Consider the following 25,643-nt stretch of genomic DNA (forward strand, 5'->3'; position numbering starts at 1 on the left):
CAGGGAGTTTTTTGATAAAATGTGATGCAAATTGTACATTTTAAAGAATATTTATTTAGGCATTAGCCGCGTAGTGAAGTAACTCACCAAACTAGCTCACATTGGCCAAAGAAGTGGCCCACTTTGAGCAAAAAAAAACAGGCCCACGCCAGCATTTTACGTTTTATGTCTGGCCTTAGGCCTTTTGTCCTATAGGCCAGTCCGACCCTGCTTGTCGCATTTCTTCTCTTGCTTGCACCGGTCAGTTTCACCTCTAATATGTGTAAAATCTGTCCTTTTCTTTCTTTTCTGATTCAGATAGTCTCTTATCTTGGCAATTAGGCCTCCATCTTGCTTGACCTCCCTGCAACTGCTCTTGCTTGCCTCTACATTTCATGTTTAACTGCAATTTGTTTAGTCTCCCACTGTGTTCTGTGGTGGGTCAGAAGGATGACGCAGCCTCTTACTTTCCCTTTTAAGAGGCAAACTCCCATCTTTCCCTAAACTATGGATTTTCTTTACCTAACAAAACGAACTATGGTGGTTGTCGGTGCCAGTCCCAAATCGGATTCAGTGCTCTGGCCCTAACACTAGAATAATAACTAAAGGACAGGAGAAGGTTGTCTGGATCTTCCCCAAGTTCAGGTGAATGCGGCACAGGTAGATCTCTTTCCCACCACTCCCATTAAGCTATACAGTTTATCTACTTCACTCTCCCAGTTTTCAGGATGGTTCTCCACTTGGTTTCTCTTCTTTCTCTCTTCTTCTCCTGTTCTCTCAATTATTCTTTTCCTCTCAAGGAGTTTTCAATATTTCTCTTTTTACTCTCAAAAGTCTTCCCTGTCTTTCATATGTTCCTTTTCCTCTTGTTGAGTACCAACTATAAAATTCCGAAGCTCTTTCTCACTTCCTTTTTAATACTCCTCCTATACTGGGACCAGGAACATTGAAGTAGCATTCATCACTTTTCCTCAGTACTTCCCCTATTCAATTTCAATTCTATTTTGGTAAACACTATGAAAGTATAAAACATTAAACACACTAAAATCCCATTAATTCCAATATCTTTCCCATTTGAAATACAAAAACCAATTATGTAATCATGGCAACAGATTTATTGATATATTAAAATAATCATAAAACATTGATCCTTACAATAACGCATCTTTAGATGAAAATGCTGATCACGTTCTCAGTTTTCCACCATGCTTTGCCCAGGTAGCTTGCGACCGGGAATATGAGATCATTAGGACTTGCCAAATTGCATGTTTCCTTGACAATCAGCTGAGATCTTAATCCTCTGTTTGCAAGGCATGATTTTAGATTTTTTTCTCCTGGATATACCCTCACTTAATTGACAAGTAGGTGTGGCCAATTGACAGACCGAGGCACCTATTAATGAGTTGTTTTGTAATAAAATCTCAGTGGGCATCCAGGTCTAATGCCTGATTTTTTTAGAAACGCCCTCTGGGTTCGTCCAATAATGGTCCACATTCAATAAGCCAAGTAGATCTTTAATATGTTAGGAATAGTTCAAATGTTTGCATAGGTTAAAATATCTCTTAGGGCTAATCTTTACTTTGAATCACTATCTCCAGCCTAAAGGCGCACACAAAAAAGTAATGGTTTCAGAGACACCTGATCTTGTATGGCCGAAGTCCAAGTTCAAGTATAAAGGTGCAGTAGGTATATTTTTTTGGCAGCCAGAAAAAGGCTTTTTTAAAAATGTTCTCTGTTGTTGTCATTGGTTAAATCACAGTGTCCCCAGATCTCGGCTCCGTGTATAGCGTCTGCAATTGCCTGTGCCCTATACATTTCCAACACTGGAACTGGAATGTTATTTCCATGTGTGTTTTGAAAATCGCAGTATTGCATTGCACGTTCTTCCCAGGGAACCATTTGCTTTACCAAGATGTCTAGCCCATTTCCAGTCGCCCAAGATCCTGATCCCCAGATCATTAATGTATGCAACCTCCCCAATGTCCGTTCCTCCAATTGGGAGTATGACGTGTTCGTGGGCCCTGCGTTTTACCACATCTCATCACTGTAGTTTTGTCTTTGAAAATGTTGAAACCATGCTGATCGCAAAATTTGGCAAACTTTTCTGTCAACTTTAATAGGCCTGCTGGGGTTCTCAAAATAAGAACCACATCGTCGGTGAACATCAGAATGCCAATCTTTTCTCCACCCAAAATAGGTTAAATGGAGTGCCTCCATCAAAAAACAGGTTGAACATGCTTAGGGCCAGAATGCACTGACTGTGACGAGTAGGACGGTTCCAATAATGATTGGCTCTTCTTTCTGGTAGTTGTATAACTTGTAGACGGGGCTGGCCCAAGTATGCATGTTCCAGTAACCTTTATTGTTCTCACATGGTATCTTTAAGTCTTCTTGTGTACTAGGACGAGAATGTGTGTCCCAGTAAGGCTTCTTATTCTTCCTCATTCCCCTCCAGGTTCTCCCATTCTCTCCCCCTCACCTCTGGTTTGTCGGGGTAACATCGACGGGGTCCTGAGGAGGACTTGGGGATTCTTTCTCTGTGTGTCGGGGCAGCCTTGCTTGCCGATAACTGTTTGACTGCACGCTCCTTCACTTTATTCTTGTTCCGCTTCTGTTAGTGCAGTTCATGGATCAAGGGGTCCACTGCATCTCTCCTGTGGTCACGCCACAAACCCCTCCCTCTCTCGTGACCAGGACTTCTCTCTGTGCACCCCCCCCCTTAATGTTCTCGTTCTCTCTGTTTCCAACACAGCGTGTTGGTAACCTGCTTTGGTCCTCTAGTTTTTCCTGCACGCTCAGTTCCTACTACAGTCTGAAGCATGGCTTCCCTTCCTCAAAGCAGCGCTTTGGGCTTCTTTCTGGGTTCTAGTCTCCGTGGTGGACGCTGCGCGTCCAGGACCTCATCAGCTGGGCAGCACAAGCTGATTTGAACTTTGCAGTCCTGCTCTCTCACAGATAGGTCCCCGCCTCTGTTTTATGACGTTCTGCTCGGGCTTCCCTGAGCATTTGCACAAGTCCTTCTCTTTCACTTGTTAATACATTATGGCTCGAATGATCTTCTTCGTCCCAGTTTCTCTTCTTGTTCTTCATGTCTTCCTTCACAATATCTTGTTAAAGAGGATGATATGATCTTGAATTTAGGGAGTTCCTCACTGGAACTAGTCATTGTCCCCAAAGGGGGAGTCTCTCCCAGTGAGGTCCCGCTTGCCTCTTTCTCTAGGGAGGGTTTTGCGTAGCAGGCACACGTCCCTAGCTTCACAATGACCCCTTGGTGAGAAGTGACATCCCGCAATTCGTCGCAGTTCCCACATCTGATTTTCTTTTTAACTGTTTTTTATTTTTTATACCTCTCTCTGGCTTACTTCTCCTACTCAGATTTGTTTTCAGTATCTTTGCATTCAAATGTGTTCACCTTCTTGCTCTTTCTCTCTGGTTTCCCTCTTAACTCCACTGCGTTCTCTTGCTTATTCTTCTCAGCGTCACTTTACTGTTCTGTGGTAAGCCAGAAGGAGCAGACAGGTGAACAGGGGCCATTTTCAAAAGGTTTATTGGAAAATAAGAGTCTGTTAAACTGTATGCAAAGCGCTATAAACCATCACATTAAATATACATGTATGGTTTTGCAGACGTTTATCTAAAATGCAGAAAAATCATGACTGCGTACAATGCACAAGTGGAAATGAGAGGCCTCAGGCCAGCAATTGGAAAGTGCATGTACCCGAGTTCCTGCGATGCTTATCACTGTTATAAGTGGCAGGGTATCGCGCAGAAACTCTTGTGGAGTACAGCAATGTGGTGTTTGAAGGAATTGCAAATTGTACAGTTATGCATAAGCATCAGTCACCTGTTCCGTGGAGGCTGAAGATTCACCTTAGTCTCAGGAGCCACCATACCGGTTGAATGACCTACTCGCTGTTATAAATTGTAAAGGTCATTTGGTAATCTAGGTTATTGAAGAGTTAATCCAGTGTAAACAAATTCGGAATCACAGGCAAGACGGTAAAAATTGACTTAGATGTGCAAGAAGAGTAGGAAAGGGAGAAAATGGTGTAAAGACATTAAACCAGGTTGTGCAAGGTGAACAGACAGTAGTAATACGCTACTCATTTGTGTGACCAAATAGTGAAGCATTTGCTGGTTTGATGAATGTAAGCATATGGGGATTCAAAATGGCATATTTCAAAATTGCATACTTTAAAGCGATTTTAAGTCATCAGGAAAACAGGTCAGCACAGTTGCTTTTTTTGTTGGTACTGTGCACGTGCTGTTCATGTGCCAAACAATGAATGGGTGCCTGTAATTGAAGCCTTTGGTCATCCCTTTGGTTTATGTGTGTCTGTCTTTTCCCTCTGGTGTGGCGTTCAGTGTGGTGCTGCCCTGCGCAGCTTAGGCCATCAGCCCATTGCCGTTGGGCCCAGTAGACCTCTGCCGAGTAGACTTCATTCAGATTGTTAATGGGATGTTCTAAGTTGGTGCTGCCTGCTTAAATAAATGGTCATGCATATCCAATTATGTAAACATGAGTTCTCCATCAGTTGATGAATGACATGTTATATGCTTGCTTTGCTTCGTATAGGAAGCGCTGTCTGTTAAAGGCAATGGTGCAATTGTCGCTTGTTCCCCATTTATAGACTTCGGCTGGTAACTGTGGCATCCGTGTTTCTGATCCTTTGTGGACACAGTTGGTCACATGAGACGCTCCTCTATAGGAAGTGGTTATTGGCCTGTCTCATGCTACGTCTGATTGATCACCATTTCATTTTCTGGTGTCGTTGGAATATTCTGTACACTTGTTTGCTTGCTGAGTGAATTGACGTGATGTCTTGCTACATGTGTGCGTTGCGCTTTGATTTTGAGCAAAGCGTAACTTGTACAACCTTTGTTTTTTCCATAAGCAGTCTGGGGAGTTAATTGCCCGAAGCCTCTCCTTTATTGAAATGGTAGAATTTCTTATTACTTAATTATTGGTTTGCTGTGCTGGTCTTTGCTGCATTAGAATGCTCTGAATTGCATGTTCAATGTTTTGAGGTGTACACTTAATGTGGCATTGGTGGTGAATGGCTTTCTGTAGAATTTAGCATGAAATATATTGCGACATATCTCCTGCCAAAGGTTTTCCTCTTCTATTCGGTTGTGTATTCTAAATTGAGAGAAATGTCAATGTTAGAACTTTGACACTCTCTCCCCAAATATCTTCACGGTCCGACCAACCTCTACGATTCTGTTGGAACTTGAAGACCTGGCAATTCACCGAAACATTCCACTAAATCTCTATGCTGCTTCTTCCCCCATCTTGCCAGGCACCTCAAGGCTTCATACAAAATATCACAAAATAGTAACATTTCGATTTTTAGACCCTACCCAAGGAACATACTGGGAGTTATGGACCCTGAAGACTGAGCGTAAACGCCTGAGAGCAGTGAGTGTGTTACAAGGTTCATGGACCCATAACTAAGTGCACCCCAAAGTGGGAAGGAGGGGATCTTTGAAGATCTTATGTTCTGTGTTAGCTAAAAAATGAGTGAGGCAATCTTCCTGCGGTAATTGCTGGGAACTTTCTGGTTCTCTTGTTGTTCAGCATTTATAAACGTGCTGAGTGGGAGGGGCGTTCTTCCTTTCCTACCGTTGGCCGTGCCGTGTTTGCTTGGTGCAGCCAGCTAAATTGGAGTGTGACCTCTGGGCGAGGAGCCGTTCACCGAGGTTGTGTAGGTTTGGAGCGACTAGGATTTTCAAGTAAGTCGTGGTGAGCAGGCTGGGAATTACAGGGGTGTCGGGGCCTTGTCTGTCAGGTGCAGCTCGGGCAAGGAGGAGTAGGGTGCAGGCAGCAGGGCTTTCCATGCAGTGCTCTTGTGGTGATGGTGTCATGCGGAGAGCTCTGCCTGTGACCATGGGAGTCAAAGCTTCCCCTCTCATTGGCCAATTCCTGGACCGTTTATTAGATTTCTGAGCCCTACCAGCTGATGACCTGGACATTTTCCAATGTGGGAGTGCCACATCCCTGGAATATAATTATTATTGAAGTGTTCATAAGCTTGTGAAGATCGGTTTCCTTTGCATATCAGGATGCCTTCTATGAGACACCACCAGAATCTGATGCTGTTTTTCAATTTGTACGAGATGTTCTGCCGTCCATTTGTGGTTAATAGTAACCCATAAACTGTTCACGCATTCATGCTCAAATTTGGTACCCATTGGACAAATTCTGGCATGTACAGTAAATCTTTTGATCTAAAATCAAACCTTGTTTGCCGGTGGAAAATAGATTTAGGTTTAGAAGCATTTGATGTTGTGCTACGGAGCTCACTGATTTGTCCTTTTAAAAAAAAAAAACATTTTAGTGCCTGTTATCCTTGATTATGAACAATTGACGTACAGAGAGAGGCACCCTCTCTGAAATGGGTTTCCTGCCATCCAATTTGTTTACATTTAATTTAGTGCTTCTGTTGTCTTAAGTATGATGGTAATCGCATGGCCATTGGTTTTAGCAGGTGAACTGGATCCACCTACATGGAGGGAATTTATCTGCATGTATGTATTTTAGAAATTGACTAGTTTATGGGCTTTTTTATCTCTTACTGAACATGTCTGAATGCTTATTGTAATTGATTAAAAAATAAACGCAAGACAGAAGGAATGCAGTGGCACTTGAAGGTAGATATTGAATTTGATCATATCAAATTAACTTGCAAAAGATGTATCAAACAAAAGGAAAGTCTACCTCTGGCATTGATGGGAAGGATAACGATCATGAAAATAATTATGCTCTTGAAGTTAACCTTATATTTTTGTACACATCAAATGGTTGTTTACTAGGCTTGTGCGCTTATCTTCTAGTAGATTCTTAACAGAAACGCATATCTCAATTAGTCTTGTATTGGATGTTTTATTAGTTGCTTTCAATCAGCTGACACATGTTTCGACCACCGGTAGTTTTCAAGGCTTACGAGTACGTCTTTATTCTATTCCAGATATTACTTTGAGGAGAGTCTAATTGAATACCCCCCCGTAGTCACTTGGATTTCCTGTTCGGATTATACATCCTCAAATTCCTTGGTTTGGATGTAGTTTAATTTTACGGATTGTCCAGCATCTTTGAGTTGTGTTCCTCTATTCTATACAGTAATATCGGTGTAACTGTATCATTCCCATTAAACATGTAAGTGCCAGTCCTTATTAAGTTGTACTGGAATGTTTGACCAAAGATTCTTCTCGATAATTAATAACCCCTTAAGAAGTCTGTCGAACATTCTAATTGGGTAATTGCATGTTCAATATATAGTCGTTCCGTTCTGGATTGCTAATTTATTATTAGGAAGGATGTGTTAGGAAACATCCTGGGCATCCCGCGTGTATAACGAAAAATACATGCGGGACGCCCAGGATGTTTCCTAACAGGACATCCTTCCTAATAATAAGCTAGCAATACTGAACGGAATGACTATATATTGAAGATTGAAAATGCAACTACCTGATTAGAATGGACGACGGACCTCTTAAGGGTAATTATCGAGAAGTATCTTTGGTCCAACTTTCTGATTACCAGTACAACATAAGGAATGGAACCTACATGTTCAATGGGAAATGATACTTACACCCATATTACTTAATAAAATAGTGGAACAGAATTCAGAGATGCTGGGCAATCCGTAGAATTAAACTTCTCCCAAACCAAGGAATTGGAGCACAGATTATCCGAACAGGAAACACATGTGACTACAGGGGATATTCAATTAGACTCTCCTCAAAGTAATATCTGGAACAAAATAACAATCCTAAGCCTTGAAAACGACCAGTGGTCGAAACATGTGTTGGCTGATTGCACATAACTAATAAAACATCTAATACAAGACTCATTGAGGCATTTTTCTGTTCATAATTTACTAGAAGATAAGCACATGAGCCTAGCAAACAACCATTTCATATGTTTTAGATTATAGAGACAAGGGGGCGAGTCTGTTTCACTAGGCACTGCAGCAATCCAACCATCAGAAAGAAGGAACCTAGAACAATCGACATCTAAGTGCACCTGCTATCTAAGCAACCCTCGAATTCTGTAACTTATATTTTTATCAGCTTAATCTTGTATTGCATGGGCCAGCGGGAAATCACTGCTGCACTGGCAAGGGAATGGTCAGTCTTTTACTCAAGAGCATCTCTGGTCCCTTAGACATCGTCCATTCATTCACATCCACTCGCTATTGCCATTGAAAACAGCAAGATTTGCCAGGGCTACGTGTAACAGAGCCACCTTGACCCACCTTCAAGCTGGCAGGCCGGGGTTTTAAAGAGTTAGTCTGACTAGGAATGGAAATGAGCCAGGCAATCCGAGGAAGATTCAAATTAGGAGAAGCACCTGAGAAGCCCAAGAAGGGAAATAGAAATGCCTTATGGCTAGAAGGGGAAGCCAAGGTACAGTCAATCCTAACATGCACGGTGCATGAGCGCGCTGTCAAGCCACTCAGGAGGCCTACTGACTTATCAAATCAATTCACAGCTGTGCACAAGAACTATGGGGAGATGAGTGTATAACACAGCCTGCACGGTGACCAGGGGAGGGGGTGGTGTATCCAAAGAGAGGGAGAGTACCATAAGCCTACAGGGGACTTATGTGCAGCTGCTGGAGAAAAACAGGGAACCAGCAAGGAGGTAAGGCGCCAACCTACTGAGGGCTATAATCTCGTACATTGTCGGGAGCCAGAGAACAGGGGGAGGAGGGTACGGCAAGTTTTGAACTACATCTCTGATCTTGGCAGGAGTCTGAGACTGGAAACGAGCAATTGGAGTTTGCTGAAGGCTGAAGCCCAGGGGAGTGACAGCGGGCTTGTCGGTGATAACGCGGTTTGACGAGACCGTCAAATGGGAAGAAATACTTGCTAGTTAGCCCACAGTAACCTGGAAAAGGGTGGGGTGGATTTTGGCAGGTAACGTATGACCCTTAAAACAGCGGGGGGAATAAATACTTGCCATGAGGCCTAGAAGCACAATCCACCGATGTAGGGGGAAAGGCTGTGCCAAGAGGGATCCCATCACCATGAAAATAGTCAAGAGGCATGCTGGGCATTGATTTCTGAAACCCTGGCGCCTACACTAGGTCCTCTACACATGCCCTGGCACCTGTTTAGTTTCCTCTTTCCTAGACACGGCTTGACTAGATTAAACCAGAAAGCCCATCATATTTTAGTTTCTGAAATATTCCCCGCCCCCCCCAGCCATGCAACCTACCGTTTGTCAAAATAAAGATGGCAACCGGAAGTTGATTGTCTTCAGTGTTCTGTTGGTCCTACGTCACCACACTGTTATAACAAGGATATAAAAAGGAGGATGGGCAGAAAAAGAGGTTCAATTTACATGATCTACATAGGTTTGTCTCGCACGCTATGAACTGGAACAAGGGGGGGTAAACAATTGTAGAGTCCTGACATCCAATACTATTACTTGGTGGTGTGTGGTAATGGCCAGAATAAAATGCTTTCCAGGAAACTTGACTGACGGCCTCCCCCTCTATTCCTCTATTTGAGGGTGTCCATGGAATGTTTTTCCAGTAGCAATTACTCTTCCACCATGGTTCCGAAATATTTTTTAAATGTTAAAGCCCACGGGGAAATTAAAATTATTGTAACTGTTGAAGCTGGATTCGTTTTAAGAAGTAGAAAGATTTTTCTGTTTGGTTTATTTTATTTTTTGGGAGTGCCCAATGGTTATACATCTTAGGAATGGGTTGAAAGGTCGGACCAAGGGCTGTTTGCCAAGTGTACAGTTGCATGTTGGGGCAAACCGACAAAATGTGTGACACAAGAAGTAAAGATTCAAACCTGATTTATTGGCAAATGCGAGACAATTTGTATAAATGCTTGCCAAACACGAGACTATTTATATAAATGCATTAATGCCCATATCGACCAGGGCGTTGCCTATAACAAAACTAGGAAATGCTCTCTGGGACTGCTCCAACAGTGCAATGACGGGTCAAACAGCAATGTTAATAAAAAGGTATATTTAAATCTTTTAATCCTGGGCATGGTCACCCTATTTGATTTGGAAAGACCACCTTTGTGTTTGAGGACTATAGTTCTGATTGTGCTCCTTTTAAATTGTATCGCATTACTATTTATTTTTTGATCTGATGAATCTCAATAAAGAACCACCTACTCACTAGTGACGTGTACGTACACGTGCTAGTGTCACCTTGTCGGAACATAAAGTAACACCAAATTACATTAACAAGGACGACAAAAAACCATTTCCAAATAAAAACATTATGAGCATTCCAAGTTTTTCCTCTTCGTTTTTAACCTTAACTTAAACAATATGTTATAATGAAGACTGCGATTCGCAGCATGTTTCAGCTCCCATCTGGGTGTGGGATTTTCTTCAGGGGTGCAATGTTTAGGGTGTACAAATGAAAAGAATCTAATCGGTTGTGAGTATTGGATGAAGTGCACTCTGGGAACCCTTTGTTCTCACATGTGTCTACAGTCTGAACACCTGCACCCTCTTATATATACGGTATGGGTCCTGGGGAGAACGATACAATGGTAGATCTCAACAGCCAACTAGACCCTTGGATGGTCCCTAACATCCGGTGAGCATACAAAGTGTGATCTAGGATGGTGGAGTGATAAATCTGTGACCGTTCTTGCTGCCGTTTATCTGTAATATATGAAAAAGGCATTGAAAGTAGTAATTAGGCCAGATATATCAAAATAAATCACATTTGAAGAATCACATGTGGCATAGTTATGTAACCAGATCAATTTGTGTGAGTAGAGATGTATGACAGAAGGACCTTTCAACACATTGTTACAGTGCTCGCAGCATAAACAGGGGAAGGTATCTTTAATTTTTTATTTTGTTTAATTCACTGGTTGTTCTCGCTGCCTTGCTTCTGCTCTTGGGGCACTAATCTCCTCATTTGGGTTCTCGTACCAACTCTTCGCGGACAACACCCTCCTCCTCTGATCTCTCTATCAAAATGTCCTACTGTCTCTCTTCCATTAAATTTTGGATTGCTTTGCACTCTGATGTTGAACTCTACCAAAACAGGGGTGCTCTTCTTCCCTGCCAAAAGCTCTTTCTCTACCTATCCAGTTCCCACCTGACACTCTCCCCTACTCTTCAGCGAGAAAACTCAGCATCATCTATGACTCTTTTCACACCTTCTCTACTTTCATCTCCAAAACTGGAACATCAGCTCACCTCAATAAATATAAGGAAAATCAGGCACCTCTTTCCTTTCAACGCTGCTAAGCATCTCTTAACCACTCTTGTCTTCTCTAAGCTGGACTACTGTGCTAGCATCCTCTTTGGTCTCCCCAAATACTCTTTCGTCCTCTCGACAAGATCATTAACTTCGATACCAGGACTCTCTTGGAACTCATGTCACACCTACTTCCGCATACTGTTACCAGGCTGGATGACTGATGATGCAAAACGGGTCCAAATTTAAATGTCTTCTCCTGGTTCACAAATCTATCCACAGTGAAGGACCACTGTATCTAGCCTCCTCTATCCAACTCTACAAGCCTTCTCGTAATCTCTGCTCTGCCTCCTCGACTACTCTCGTCTCCTCGCCCTTCCTGTGCTTCTTCTCGCTTCCGCTCCTTCTCTCTTCTTGCTGCACTTCCATAGAATTCTCTTCCCCCGGACATCTGAGAAACAGCCCACGCAGATTTGTTCAAAACCAAACAAAGCCTACCCCCTTTCCTCTGAGCTACCCTCTTAACTTACCTGTCATCTACCTGCTAGCTAACATTGTTCCCTCTCCTATAACCTGCCTCTGTCCCTCACTTCCTCTGCCTCCACTCTAGCACTTCACCCATGGTCACATCCCGAGCACAGCTGGCTGTACCGCCTACCTGCACTTGTTCATTGTCCTTAGTCTATGTATGTCTACTAATGTATTGTCCCTGGTGACTATTCCATTCACTCCCTTCCACATCCCGATCAGAATGTCCCAAAAATTCACCCCATTATAAGAATCTCACTGCTTGCCATCAAATCTGATTTCTTATCTAATGTACGTTGTTTTACAATGGTCCTCCTGTATATAAATAAATCCTTAATTAGCGATGGGAGTAACGAAGAATTGTGAAGATCAGGTTACGAAATGGTCGGAATAACAGCAGGCATAGGGACCAGGTTTCAGAGTGGTCTGTATGTTTACCACATGGAAGATAGTCGGTAGACGAAAGGAAGTGTTGGGCTGGGAATAAGTACTCCCCAGACTGAAAAAGCAATGGAGATAGACATAGCAGTGGTACAGGTACAGTAATTAAGGGCAAACTGAACACGCAAAGGCCAAGTGCTGATGATACATCGAAAGAGTGGTGAGATAGCGTTGCTGGGTGAAGAGTAAGTTGTTCACTTTGGATCTAAAAGACCAGAAGGACGGTTCGGCTCTAATGTCTGTAGACTGTGTTCCAGCACTTTGCTGCTAACACCAGGAAGCTCGACCCCGCCTGCTGTTTTCAGATTGTACTTGGGTATATTAAGGCAGTGTAGATAAGGTGATCTAGTCGGTCTGGTGGAGCTGTGCCTTGAAAAATTGTCAGTAAGGTATTGGGGTGCTGTCATAGACCAACATTTGTGGGTGATGACAAGAGTGTGTAGTTTAATTCTGTCATGTACTGGTAACCAATGTGAGTCTAATGGTGGAGATGTGATTGGTGTGCAGTATTTTTAAAGTTCATCGAAGGGCATTATTCTGGAGAACTTGTAGTCCATTCAGGTTGTGATTAATAGAACCTAAGAATAGAGTGTTACAGTAATCCAGTTTGGACAAAATCAAGGCCCTGGCTAGGGTGAGGCAACTCTTTGTGGACAGAAAGGGTTTTCATGCGCTGATTAACTAATTAGTATAGGGTGTGGTAGAGGCTGTAGAGTTAACTTGCTTTTTGAGGGAGAGAGTGGAGTCAAGGTAGACGCTGAGGGTTTTGACCTCTTTGGCGACCATGATAATATTACCATCGATGTTGAATGATTGGTAATGGGGGTCGAGTTTATTTCGACGGGCTTGAATGCCAACGATCAGTAGTTCCGGTTTATCTTCATTTAAACTGAGGCTATGTGTAGCCATCCAGGCCTGTATTTCTAGATAGATTTAATTTAGCTTTACAGAATCTCTCCCATAGCAACCAGTGAGTGTAATGAGGACCTGGGTGTCATCCGCATAGTTCATGTAGGTGACACCCAGATCCTCCAGACGATCAAAGAGGAGCTTGGTGAAGCTATTATAAAGCGTTGGTGAAACACAGGACCCTTGGGGGACTCTGCACTGGATAGGAACTAGATTGGCAACCAGCATGGTTGCGAGGACCCTGGTCGCCTATTTGAAAGGAAGGATTGGATCCAGTTAGCGTTTGGTGAGAAGGCTGCAGCAGTGGAAAGGTGTTTAGTCAGGATTTGATGCTCAACCAGGTCAAAAGCTGCAGATAAATCCAGCAGGGTGGCCAGGTTGCCGTTCTCTTTTGCTTCATCCATTTTGGATTTTTAGGTCCAAGAAGGCTGTTTCAGTCCCATGCCTAGGTCTGAAGCCAGATTGTCGCAAGCCTAGAAGGCTGTCTTCCAAATGTTGTTGAATTTGGAGATGGGCCACTCTGTCCAGTATCTTCAGGAGGAATGGCACTGTCGTAATAGGTCTGTAGTTTGTCAGTATGTTGGGATCTAGGTTGTTTTTTTTTTTAGTAGAGGCATGACCCATGCTTCTTTGAGGTTGTTAGGTACTCAGGAATTCTTGAAGGAGGAGCTAATCAAGGCTGTGATGAAGGTTGCCGATTCTTTTGCACATTCCTTGAAAATTGAGGCTGGGCAGGAGTCTCCCTGGCAGTGAGACGGTTTGAGGCTCGAGATTAGATTTGCCACTTCTTCCACAGTTACAGGGGAATGGAGGGCAAGAAAGCGATTGAGGGATGGGTACATTGCATGAATGGGTGCATTGCAATAATGGGCAATGGGAGTGAGGCTATTCTTTTTGGTCTCGATTTTGGATTGAAGAAGGGCTATCTTGTCAGATAAGTCTTGCTGGGTGTTAGCACACCAGCCCTTGTCCTTAGTACAGTCTTCAGGGGGTGGCGCAGTATACTCCAGTTCTCTTAAAATAGAGAAGTGTTCTTTAGTACCGGATTTAGCATTCTGAATTCTGGTATTATAGATCTCCTTTTTAGTATTGGGAATGGCTGCTTTGTAGGTGGCTGCAGCACTGGAGAATCTTTCCTTGTTGGGAGAAGGGACTTTTCTCCAATTAGCTTCAAATGTTGTTTTAATATTGTGCAACACTTTTAGTTCGGCAGAGAACCATTTATTTAAATGGGCGGCCAGTTTAGCCTTATGCTGGGTGGTGGCCGGGTACCTGTTCTGGAGCTTCTGGATGGGTCCTCGGAGTCTGGTATCTCCCTCTGTTCCCCGGGAGATGTTTAGGGAAGGGATCTTGCTTCCCTCTTGGAACTTGTGGCCTTCTTTCACTGGCGGAAGATGTAAGGTAGACTGTACCTTAATCTTGGGTCCAAATGAGTCCCCCTTTTTACTCCTTGCGAAGTCTTCAGGTGATCTGATCAGTGAGGGGCTCAGCCCTCTTTCAAAGCCCAACGATCACCAGTGGTTGGTACAGGCTAAACCCACCTAAATGAACCAATCCTGGGTCACCACCAACAATCTTCAGTGATTCTTCAGGTCAGAATCAGAGCACTTGGCAACAGACAGGGGGAAGGATGACAACATACTTCTAAGTCCCACTCCTCTTCCTGTCAGCTGTACATCAAAGTGTCTCCCTAATTAACGGAGCCCTATGCAGCGCTTGGTCACAACATGGGCCTCCTTTGAAGTAGGGGGTTGCAGGCAGACTTTCATCTCCTACCGTTCACATACTTCCCTGTTATGAAATGAGTGGTTCCAAATGGGACAGTTGCTGCCCTTTCATACCAAGAAGGGGTGTTCGTACCAAGTTGACACATTGCATTACAAAGAGGTGTTCTTTGCTGGTCTCCATTGTCACTTCCTGCACCCAGCCCTTCCTTGAGGCCTGAATTAACATTCTTCAGTATTCTCCGCCACCAGCAAGGTGTAACAATGGAGATGCAAATCCACAGGGCATTGAAATGCTAATTAGGCTGCCCAAGGGCAAGAGGTTTGTGATGGACCCACAGCTGTCAGGCGTCGGCTACACATGACAGGGGAGGGTGGCGCTGGTAAGCTGTGACCTCCTAGAGTACATTACTATTTTTCTGCTGTGCGGAGCGCACTCTCCCTGGGTGAATGGTCGAATTACTCACGACAGGCAACTAGGTTAGCAACCCCGGGGTCATAAAACGTAACGCCAAAGAATGCTGAAGAAGCAAGCATTGCCTAAACCAGCAGGTTTACTGCAGTGATTTTCCTCTTCTGCCACCTGCATGCATGAGTTGGGACCAGCAGGCCGTGGAGAAGGCCGGGGGACCCCAGCTGAATGACCACCAGACCAGAACACACGAGTGTCGCTCTGTATCCAGAGTCTTCATTTGTGGCGAAGGGCATGGCCATGGGTTTGGGCGAGAGCGGTTCTGCAATTTCCACCCTGTACTGCCTCCAGGTAGCTCCCCGCTCTGGTGATATTGCTCTGGTAGGCTGGCTTTCCTGGGACGCCAAGTCCCCTCCAGGTCTTGGGACGAAGTCTGGGATCTGACGAAGTCTCATATTCTCGATAGTTGATGATCTGAAGAGGCTGTTTAAGTGCTTAATCCACTTGAAGATAGAATAGGGTTTGAATATTTCTATTTTTGCATTTCTCAGGCCATATGGATAACCCTCTGAAACCCCAATATGACTGGCAGATCAAAAAATCTTTAAATGGCTGATCATCAAGTCATTAGAAAAAATGTGTGAATTTGTGTGCCATCAGTAGACTAAAGGCACTGCCTTGGCCGTTCTTGTTAAAACTGGCAGGCATAACCGTACATGCGTGTGTGGTTCCCACGGTCTTCCTTGCGCCCCCTAATCCCCATCTTGTTCCCTTCTGTCCTGCCTTGGTGCTCTGTAGCATTCTGTATGCCTGAAGACCGACCATAAAACACCAAGTCAATAAAATAGCACAGTGTGACTTCTTGGAGCTGCCATTAGCATCCGCATCCATTGACTGTCCCACTTGTGACCCTAAATGTTGACCGCTCTAAGGCTACAGTGGTTGCTAGGCTGTCTTTGGAATGCCTGTCTCTTGGTTTGCTCAAAGACCTGGATTTACACCCACATGACAGTCGGTTCATATTGTCAATCGTAAATCTTTGACCACAGAAAATTATCCAAATCCGTTAGTCGGCTCCTGAAGCCTCCATTTTTATATCGGAAGGAGCCAGCCAGCCTCCAACCTATATGGTTCCTTCCTCATCGGTCTAAAAGAATGGAGTGGGCGATGGTGGAGCAGCATGGGTGTATATGGTGTAGCATATAGAATTATAGATGGGTAGCTATCCACTATGGGGATATATTCCACTGAGGAGTGACGCTTGATTTGTCCGCGTTGCTCGGAACCCCGAGGTGAAACGCACTCTGTAGATGAAAGCTGCCCATCTATAATTGTATTGTGTGCTTCTTTTCCAACCCCTTGTGCCGTCCCTTATGGACCAGCATTACAGGGGATAGAGTGGTAGAATGAGGGAATATATACAGCATAAAAAACACCAAGGGCCTCATTATGAATTTGGTGGTGTGGGTAAAAACGGTGGTAAATTCATAGTAATTCCATTGCTGCCACTATCCCACCGATTTCCCACACCACCAAATTCTCAGTTTTGGGTAAATTGAAGGAAATACCTTCAGCACTTAGTGGGGATTTTTCTCCACTTTACAAAAATGGAGGGCTGACCGCTGTTGGACTTACCACTGGCGGTAAATCTTCGAAGTTGCGAATAAAATCCTGCAGACTCCAGAACTGCGGTTCAACGGTGCCATTCTGCCCCTCGTAATGAGGTGGAATTACGTGTATTGCAAGTGGTGGGAAAGTTCCCTCTCCCCTCAATTCACAGAGGAAAACATAAACCTTGCAGAGACCATGCTTTATCACTGTGCTGTGACGTCATAGCAGTTAATTAAAATGTTCATAATGCTCTGACATCACAGCAGGGGGAGAGAGCATTTGGAAATGGAAATAGTTGCTGTTGGATGCCATACCCACAACTGACTTGAGCCCAGTCAATTAATGTTGATGACGCTGGACAGACTGTGACAGCTTGCCTGCTTGATCCTCTAAAAGGAGGACGCCAGCATGGCAAGAGTCTTTGGTCCCATTTGGTAGAATATCGAATGTGTTTAACGCGGTCAACCACAAAATCCTCCAGGTAGGTTGTGGTTGCTCGGAATACAGCATATGGCCTAAGGTGGAACCACTCTTTAGTGGCTGACGGAACGCAGTGTTACTTGCTCTCGCCAGGTCATTTCCGGCATGGGATAAGGCACCTAGATACCCTCCACCCTCACAGGCCTACCTCTTGCTGGCATGGGATAGGGTACTTAGATACCCTTCACCCTTGTCTACAATGTTTCTAGACCTACTTCTCTCTGCCATGGGATCAGGTGCCTTGATACCTTTCACCCTTACCTACGTTGTTTACAGGCCTACTCTGGAGGATAGCTCAGCGGCAACATGCTCGCCTTGGAAGCAAGATGACACTGAGCAACACAGGTTCGATTCCCCAGGTCCGCACTTGGAAACCTCTGGGTATTAAGCGCGCTATAAGAACCTATCATATCATATACTTCTTGCTGGCATGGGATAGGGGACCCTTCACCCTCACCGACATTGTTTACCGACCTACTTCTTTCTGCCGTGGGGTTGGGTGTCTCAAGACCCTTCACCCTCACCTACATTGTTTACAGACCACCTTCTTTTGGTATGGGATAGGGTGCCCAGATACCCCCTCATCTATATTACAGACCTACTTCTTTCTGTTCCCAACCAATCGTGGGCATCTGTATTTCTATTTGGGTAACTGAGATGGCTCTCGACCGAATCTACACAGTTCTCGCTTAACCCACCCTACTCCTAAACCACTGTGATACCGCAAGGGGTTATCCATGTGTAGGATCATCCATCCATTCATTCATCCATCGTCACATCCAGGATGTGATTTATCCTGCAGACTTCAGCCGCCCTCGCCAGTGTGCATCCACGACCGTTCTTTTGAAATGACTTCTACGCCGTCACCCACCTGCCATCTTGCCCACAGCTAGTTATGGCTCTAAACCTCACCTATTCTCTCATCCTCCCTTTCCCTCTCTAACCTTTTATGTTTACTAACGCTGTCCACTCTCGCCATCCCTGCATGCAGTGAGCCGTGTGCCACACTGCTGTGTAGGAGTGGGGGAGTGGGGGAGCTCTGCTCCAGGATTTGGGAGTTTGATGGATGTGTCTGTCCTACTGATGTTTACTCTCCATGTATCTTCCCGCCTTCCCCCACATCTATCTAACCTACTTTGCCGGTGGGTAACTCGGTTAGCCGGGCTTAATCAAAAGGCGACGGGCACCAGCTGTGCCCAAGCACCCCTGCCTGGCGGTGACATTGCATCCGGCTTCCCTGCCATTCGAGTAACCCCGCCCCCCCAACCCCACCGAAGCCCTGTCATTTCCTTCAGTCTACCGAGTTATGGTGTCTTGGAGTCTCGTCCAGCTCTGAGCCATGTGTCTGCTGCCCTTCTCCCAGTTGCTAATAGGGGAAGCCTTCCTCTGTATGCTCTGTGCATATGTTTATATGTATGGTATCGTCCCACTAAGAGCACGTGCATGATGACCCCCCCCCCCACACGCTATTCCCCTTCCCCCCAGAAACCCCATGGTTGATGCACTAAGGCCTGCCCATTGGCACACTGGCAAACCAGAAGGACTCGGACGATTGTGACTCGTGAATCAAGGGTTTTCAAGAAAGAGATCAAACCGCCTGACTTGCCCTGTCTCCAGGGGTGTTGCTAGGTCTAGATAAGATCAGGGGCAATGCTAGTGGCGGGATTCGGGGCTAGCTTTAGCCTTTTGGTGGTTGTCCCTGAGCTTCTGTCCAGGGCTACAACCAAAAGACCCGGGGCTATAGCCCCCTCCCCCCGCCCCTCTAGCAACGCCTCTGCCTGTTTCTATGAGGTAAGTTCCCTACCCACCAAAACAAAAACTAAGGGTCTAGGTTAAAGCCCTTTAATCCGAATCTGACTCCATCCTTGGATACAGAGACTGCCGAGGCATTGGCAGCCTGTGCAATGGCACAGTGCCCCCAGCAGGGCACCCCATGGGCATCTCACCCATATGCACTTCGATCCGAATGCCCAAGCAATCACTTTCAAAAGCACTTTTCGGGAGGCTCCGGCTGACAACAAGAGTGCAATTTCACCTTATTAATGCATCACAGGGCCCCTGCTGTCGCATCCCTGAATGCGTCGGAGCCCGCTGCTAGCACATCTCCCTCCATTCGGGAAGAAACGATGCTTGGGCAGGAAACCATGGCCTCCGGTGTCCGTGCCCGCCCACCCACCCACCCTCCATTCATGCAGTTCTAAGCATCAACCATTGGCCCCTGCAGTCACAGGCAGTCCATGCTCAACATTCAATTCTGAGGGTAAGGCCACTGTGAATCATTAGTACTCAAATTCACAGAAAATGCCCGCAAAATGCAGTGGCTACCTTCATAAAGCTGCTGTTTGCCAGCCATAATTAGTCCATTGGCCAGCATCTCTAGAGCTCTGCTGTGTTGGGGGTTGCTGAACGTGTGCCCATCCTAACTCTGACCGGCTGCACCTTGCTGCCTGCCTATGTCAGTTGGCGAGCTGAGCTGCCCTGCTGATTTCGCTGCTTCCTATGCTGACCAGCCTTCCTCCCAGTGTCTGCCTTCTGTGGCTTGTTCTGCCCTATTCTAGGGCCACATTGACCCCCACAGTATGACTTCTGCCCCCAAAGTAATTGTCCTTCCCTACACACTAGCATAAGCAGCCTTTTTATATTAGATGTACTATATTCAGAATCCCCCATCTATTTCTATGTAAATATACCACATCTGCACTTTTAAAAAAAAAAAAACTGCAAAAACCTTTTTTGGGGCAAAAATCTACTTTTCTTAAAAGAATTGACGCCCTATTATGATGGGGAAAATGAGAGAGAGAAGGAGCGGTGGTGCGCACACGTGGGAGCAGTGGGCCAGGTGGGGAGCAGTGGTGGAAAAAGCAGAAGGAAAGCAGTTGGCCAGGGGGCAAGAAGGCCGAGAGGAAGAGGGGGGTGGTTATAGAGGGACTGGTGGGCCAGAGGAGGAGTGGTTGGGCAAGAAAGCAGTAGGGGGAGTGGTAGGCCAGAAATTAAGGGGGCGGGGGTGGAGTGGGGTCCTGGAAAATGGGTATGAGCTGCAGATTGGGAGAAAGGAAGCGAGATGCAGGAACTAAGGGGAGCCTATTGCAGGAGGAACTACAGAGCATAAGGTTTGAGTTGGGAGCACAGTTGGGAGTGTGGCAGAGACTGGGGCCTATGAGTTGTGACTTGGCAGTGTGACCGAGCAAGTGAGTATGCACATGATTAGCGGGGTTAGGGGTTTGGGAGTCCAAGTTCTTATGGGGGAATTGTTTAGTGGGAGGGGTGTTGGTGACTGGGGGTGTGGGGTTGCTTGGGGTAATAGGAGAACATAGAAGAGGAATATTTGCACCATTATAACTGATAACCAATAAAGTTAATGATATGAAATGGGGACATGTATTTAAGCAAAAATTAGAGCAACGTGCAAACTGTTCTCTCAAGCCACGGACATCTGGGACTTTTTCTATCAACTTGCTAGCTTTTGTGTCCCTTCCTATGATACCGCTGCATGTGAAAATTAGGAGGGCCACTCGCCTATTTTCTGCCTGGGGCCCCAACAATCCTAGGGCGGCCCTGCTTAGATCACACTAAGCCTTCCTCTCTGGAGGCAGGAGTCCCTTCAGGCCCAGTTTCCTCTGCCCCAGTGGACACTGACCGCTCACCCCGGTACTTAGGCCAAGGTTGGGTGGCACAGCGACCCCAGTTGGTACAGAGCCGAACCTCACCCTAGTTAGAAGTACATTGCTGCCTCCCCCTTTTCTGGTTGGCATGTCACTCCTGCTGACCTGTTACTATGTTGGTACTGTAGACCACCCTCGCGTCATCTCTAAGTAGGCCAAGATGGCACTGATTCTGTGCGCTGGCCTCGTATTCACTCACCAGGTTAGCGCATGAGGTCCTTAAGCTCCTGGCTGCCTCCTAACAAACGCCCCCCAACCCAACTGGTTGAAAAGCTCCTTCGTGATGGGAAGGGAGTTCCCTGGTGGGTAACGCACCATTTCTCCGTGGTTTGGCCTTGCAGTGAAAACCCAGTTGACCTTAACCACCTGGGTGGTAGTTACCTACATGATTAAACAGACCCCTGTAGGCAGACCCCCCTTATTTTCTCTCTCTCTCTCTCTCACACACACACACACTCACACACACACACTCTCGCTCTCTCACACTCTCTCACACTCACGCTCTCTCTCTCTCTCTCTCACACACACTCTCACTCACTCACTCTCTCTCTCTCTCTCATATATATTTTGCTACAGCTTTACCAGACGTGGACACTGGAAGTCAGTCACTCACCCTGCTGTCTGGTCGTCATTATAGCCCCCCCCCCAGCCGCGTTCTTTATCCTCCGCTTACAGTGCATTACCCCCGCCCCGGGTTATTTCTGATGCTAGAGTTCTTAGCCGGGGTTAGCAGGTGCTCGCGAGCCTCGCGCGGCGCTCCTCAGACAGCCCCCGCCCCTTCTCCCTCCTCCCCAGCGCACACCAGTCGCCAGAGGACCCCGGGAGGGCGGTGGGCAAATGAGCAGAAGTCACATCTGGACCCCGGGGCTCTGGGAGTGGAGGATGACGGAGGTGGGGGCGGGATTCCGCGGTGGGCGGGGCACCACCCACCCCCCGCACTGGAGGCTCACACATTGTCCTCGGTCGCTTCGGATGCTTCTGTGGTGTAGGGTGGGGCGTGGCCCTCAGCGGCCGCTCCGCGAGACGCCCGCTGTGAGTACCATTGTATGTGTTTGTATACTGGGCAAGCGCCTAGAGGCCGTGGGGGTGAGGGCTACACGTGTTCTGTGGGACAGAAAACCTTGCACCGAGCCTCTGTTGGGAGGCAGTCAAATGCGATCGGTAGCCTTTGAGCGCTAGCAACGTGCACTGATCGGACTTTTTGTAATAGCGAACTCGTCTGTAACGCGCTGTTACTTTGTGTGTTTATAACAGTGTACCGTGCTGTATTGTTTGCATTCGGGCTTTATTTCGATCTCTCTAGAATGCTGCGTTTGTAGCAGTGGACATGCCGCCCTTGTTGTCTGTGTCCAATGTAGTGTGGTTTCTGCGTCTGTCTACGCCGGTAGATATCACGCAGCTGTCCGGCTTAATGGCGGATCTAGGCCCCCTTCCTCTAGGCGCTTTAGGATCCTGCGATGTCGTGGCCACAGAATAAAGCCGCCAGAGCCTTATTCGCACAGCAAAGTTAGAACCCTGCGGGCGGGGGCGGGCACCACCCCAGGCACCTGCTGGCAGGCAAGGTTGTGCTCTCCCGGGGCACTGCTGAGTGCATCATTTCTCTGCTTTATTTGCATGTGAGACCGGCTGCAGCGCCTTGACCAGCTGCAACCAGAGGGTATGGCTGAGCCACTGCTTTGCCCAGCATCCAGCCCCCCGCCCCCCTTTGCTGGGTTTAAGTCTCCCCCGTACCCTTCTCGGTTTGGCTTGTGGAGTTCCAGGCATCACTTCTCGAGGGCACGTGGACGTAGGCAGGGTTGTTCTCAGTTGTAGTCCTAATAGCTTCGCCAAAGCAGCGGCCTTTCCTATAGTCTGCGATCTGCCCCTTCTGTTTTCATCAAGATAGAGTGGCGAGCTGTATGGAGAGGTTGAGGCCGGGCAATAGAGGCCCGCTACAGGCACAGAGGGACAGACCTCTACCCCTAATTGGCTGACTGCCTAGTTGGCCCACTCCCACCCTAGAAATGCCACGTCCTGCTCCCCTAAACCCCTCGGCATCCTTTTACCCTGAGACTACCAGTCAGGAAAACCTGCTGGTTCCTTTTGCAGCACGTCTCGCCTGGACCAAAGCCGGGGCAGATTTTCCTTCCCCCAGATCTCTGGTCATTCAGCTGGGGTCCCCCGGCCTTCTCCACGGCCCGCTGGTCCCAGAGGGCTCTGATCCCGAGGGCTTCTTGCGGGAAGATGGTTCCATGGGCAAGACATGCGATGTATGGAACTCGGGTGCATCTTGGCACTCATTGAAGACCGCTCGAATATCCATCTCAGCTGAAGCTCTGGTTAACCATTTGTGGGGGTCCCAGGAGACCACCCCAACTTTTGTGCAGGTGCCGCCGCAGCATACCATAGTGAAAGTATGTGAAGACCCACCCATTGGACCTTCAAGGGCCTCCCCAGGGCCTGCTTCTAAAATAAACACCCTGGACTTGTAAGACCTTCCTCTTGCTTCCATCGACTCTCTTCCTCCTTGGTTGGAGCTGGTTAGTGGTGTGGGGCGGGAGGGGGTGCACAGAGGAGAAATTGCTGACTCAACTAGACCTTTGCACTGTTGGCAAGCAGGGGGGAACCCGTTCTGCGCTTGGCAGTGAACATGTGAGCTGAAGCACTCCTACACCAGATGTGCTTTTCGGTGGTCTGGTTGGTGGGCATCAGGAGCACACAACTGACCCACTAGAGCAGGTTGTCCTGTGCGCTTCATGGGTCCAAGAGGTCGCCTTGGACCCTGGGAGGAGAGGGCACCCTAGGCAAGGTTTCCCCAAAGTAGATCAATGCAACCCATTCACCTTTTGGACTGATGCGGAGCCCCACTACCCGCTTCTTTTGGGACTTAGTATGTTCAGTACCACAATTCTTCCCAACCTCTTCCTCCTCTTCTGGCTATCAGGTAATAATGTCCCCACACATAATGTAGCCGAGAAAATCAATTGGCGACATTATATATGGTGACATTATGTATGGGGACGGGTTGCAGGGAGGACCCCAGCTCCCCTTGTAAACATTTTTTTAAAATCAGCAGTTGTCAGGAGTCTGGGGGGGGATGTCCACTGCATGTTCAATGTAATAAAACCAACATTTTTGTCAGATATTTTTGTGTATACATTATTACATGGAACCCCCTTGCTGCGCCAGGTACAGTGAAGCTGAGGAGGTTGGCCTCGTGCACTAGTATTTCTGGTGGCTTCTAATTGGCCAAATGTTTTTTGGACTCTGAGAACGTGACACAAAATGCTATCAATTATTATTGATAATCTAGAACATCTTCCCGTGTGCTGTCAAGTCAACCCAATTCCAGACGACATCTGGTTGTTATAATATAAATTAAGATCCACTTCTTGTATAGAGAATCTTCGATCTGGACACCCGAGCAACACAGAAGAGGTGTTTTTCTGTACCCGCCATTGAATCGAACATATTACAAGCAAACCACTCCAGACCCCATGAGTCTGGTGGCTTCCCTAACATTGTGACGTGAAAATTCTGCATTGTGGCTGAGGTTCCTCCATCTTTGCGCGTTAACCCTTAACTGAAAGATTTCCCAAAGTTGTATCGTTCCAATTGATAAGAAAGGTGATTGCACTGATCCAACTAATTACCATCCAATCGCCCTCCTGCATTCGACAAGTAAGCTCTTTACATCTCTTTTGCTGGAGGTACTTGAACAGTGGGCCATTCAGCTAGTTAGACTATCTAAATTCCAAACCGGTTTGGACTGGTGCAGTGGTCAATAGCTTCCTATTAAAAACTCAGCCTGCGGGCTTGTAGAAAGGGAAATGCTCCTCTGTACATTGCCTGTGTGGGCAAATGGTCAAACCTGTGACTGTGTTGTCCGAGGTTATGGAACAAGCTGTGTTTATGGGGGGTCTCCTCAAAAGACTCTGAAATCGATGATTGAATTCCAGAGAAATACAGGTGCAAATCAGCTCAGTGGGGTCCTTGTCTGGGGGAAATTCAGACCTTTATCATGGGAGTACGACAGGGTTGCATGCTGGCACTCTGTCTCTTTAATTTACAGCTATTGGCTATAAGCTGGGAAATGGGCAAAGGTAACCTTTCCGCCTAAAGCTGGCCCTCTGCTTATGCCTTTAACGTTCGATCATATCTTGCTATTCGAAAATACACAAATAGGCTTGCAGCGTTCATTGACTGGGCTGCAATCCTATGCTAAAGAGACTAATACACGAAATGAACATCTTAAAATCAGCCATTTGAATATCCGAGTGGCAGAAAGTTTCTAATTATACCTGATCCATTGATAAGCCTGTAAGTCTCGCCCAGCCTTTAATGTGAAGGAGGATAGCACATGGGCAATGTGTTGGTCTTGGAAGCGAGACCATGCAGAGCAACAGAAGTTCGAATCCCGGATCTGCTCATAGAAACCCAACTAAAAAACAATAAAATAAATAACTTACCTACCCTTCCCATAGCATGATAAGTCCTGGAAAAGTAATATTCTCTTTATGTTAAAAAAACGAGGCCATTTCATTACAAGCGCAAATGATGAAAAGTAAGATAAAGTATTGCAACTTCTTAATTCTGCCTTAGATCAATTTGTACAAAGGGAAAGCGATTGCGTCTTTGTCGCATGGCTTGGAGGCCGCCACTCTTCCTAATTGGGATCAAATAGATTGTATTGAAGGTGTTTAATAGAGGAAAAAAAGTCT

At 46.3% G+C, this 25,643-nt stretch overlaps 1 protein-coding gene across 4 annotated transcripts in view; it reads left to right on the forward strand.

The window, feature by feature from the left end:
- PLXNB3 (plexin B3) overlaps positions 1-25,643 on the forward strand; it is a 446,830-nt gene that overhangs the window by 232,465 nt on the left and 188,722 nt on the right. For 2 of the 4 annotated variants that reach the window (XM_069645377.1, XM_069645378.1), the window contains exon 1: positions 21,854-21,975. The exons of the other annotated variants lie outside the window; for them this stretch is intronic. In XM_069645377.1, coding sequence (XP_069501478.1) covers positions 21,916-21,975 — 60 coding nt within the window. In that variant the 5' untranslated portion in view covers positions 21,854-21,915. Of the gene's footprint in view, positions 1-21,853; positions 21,976-25,643 lie in introns of those variants that run through there. 4 annotated transcript variants of the gene reach the window in all.

This window comes from Ambystoma mexicanum, chromosome 2p (assembly GCF_040938575.1).
Source record: "Ambystoma mexicanum isolate Mex_15411 chromosome 2p, UKY_AmexF1_1, whole genome shotgun sequence".
NCBI lineage: Eukaryota > Metazoa > Chordata > Amphibia > Caudata > Ambystomatidae > Ambystoma > Ambystoma mexicanum.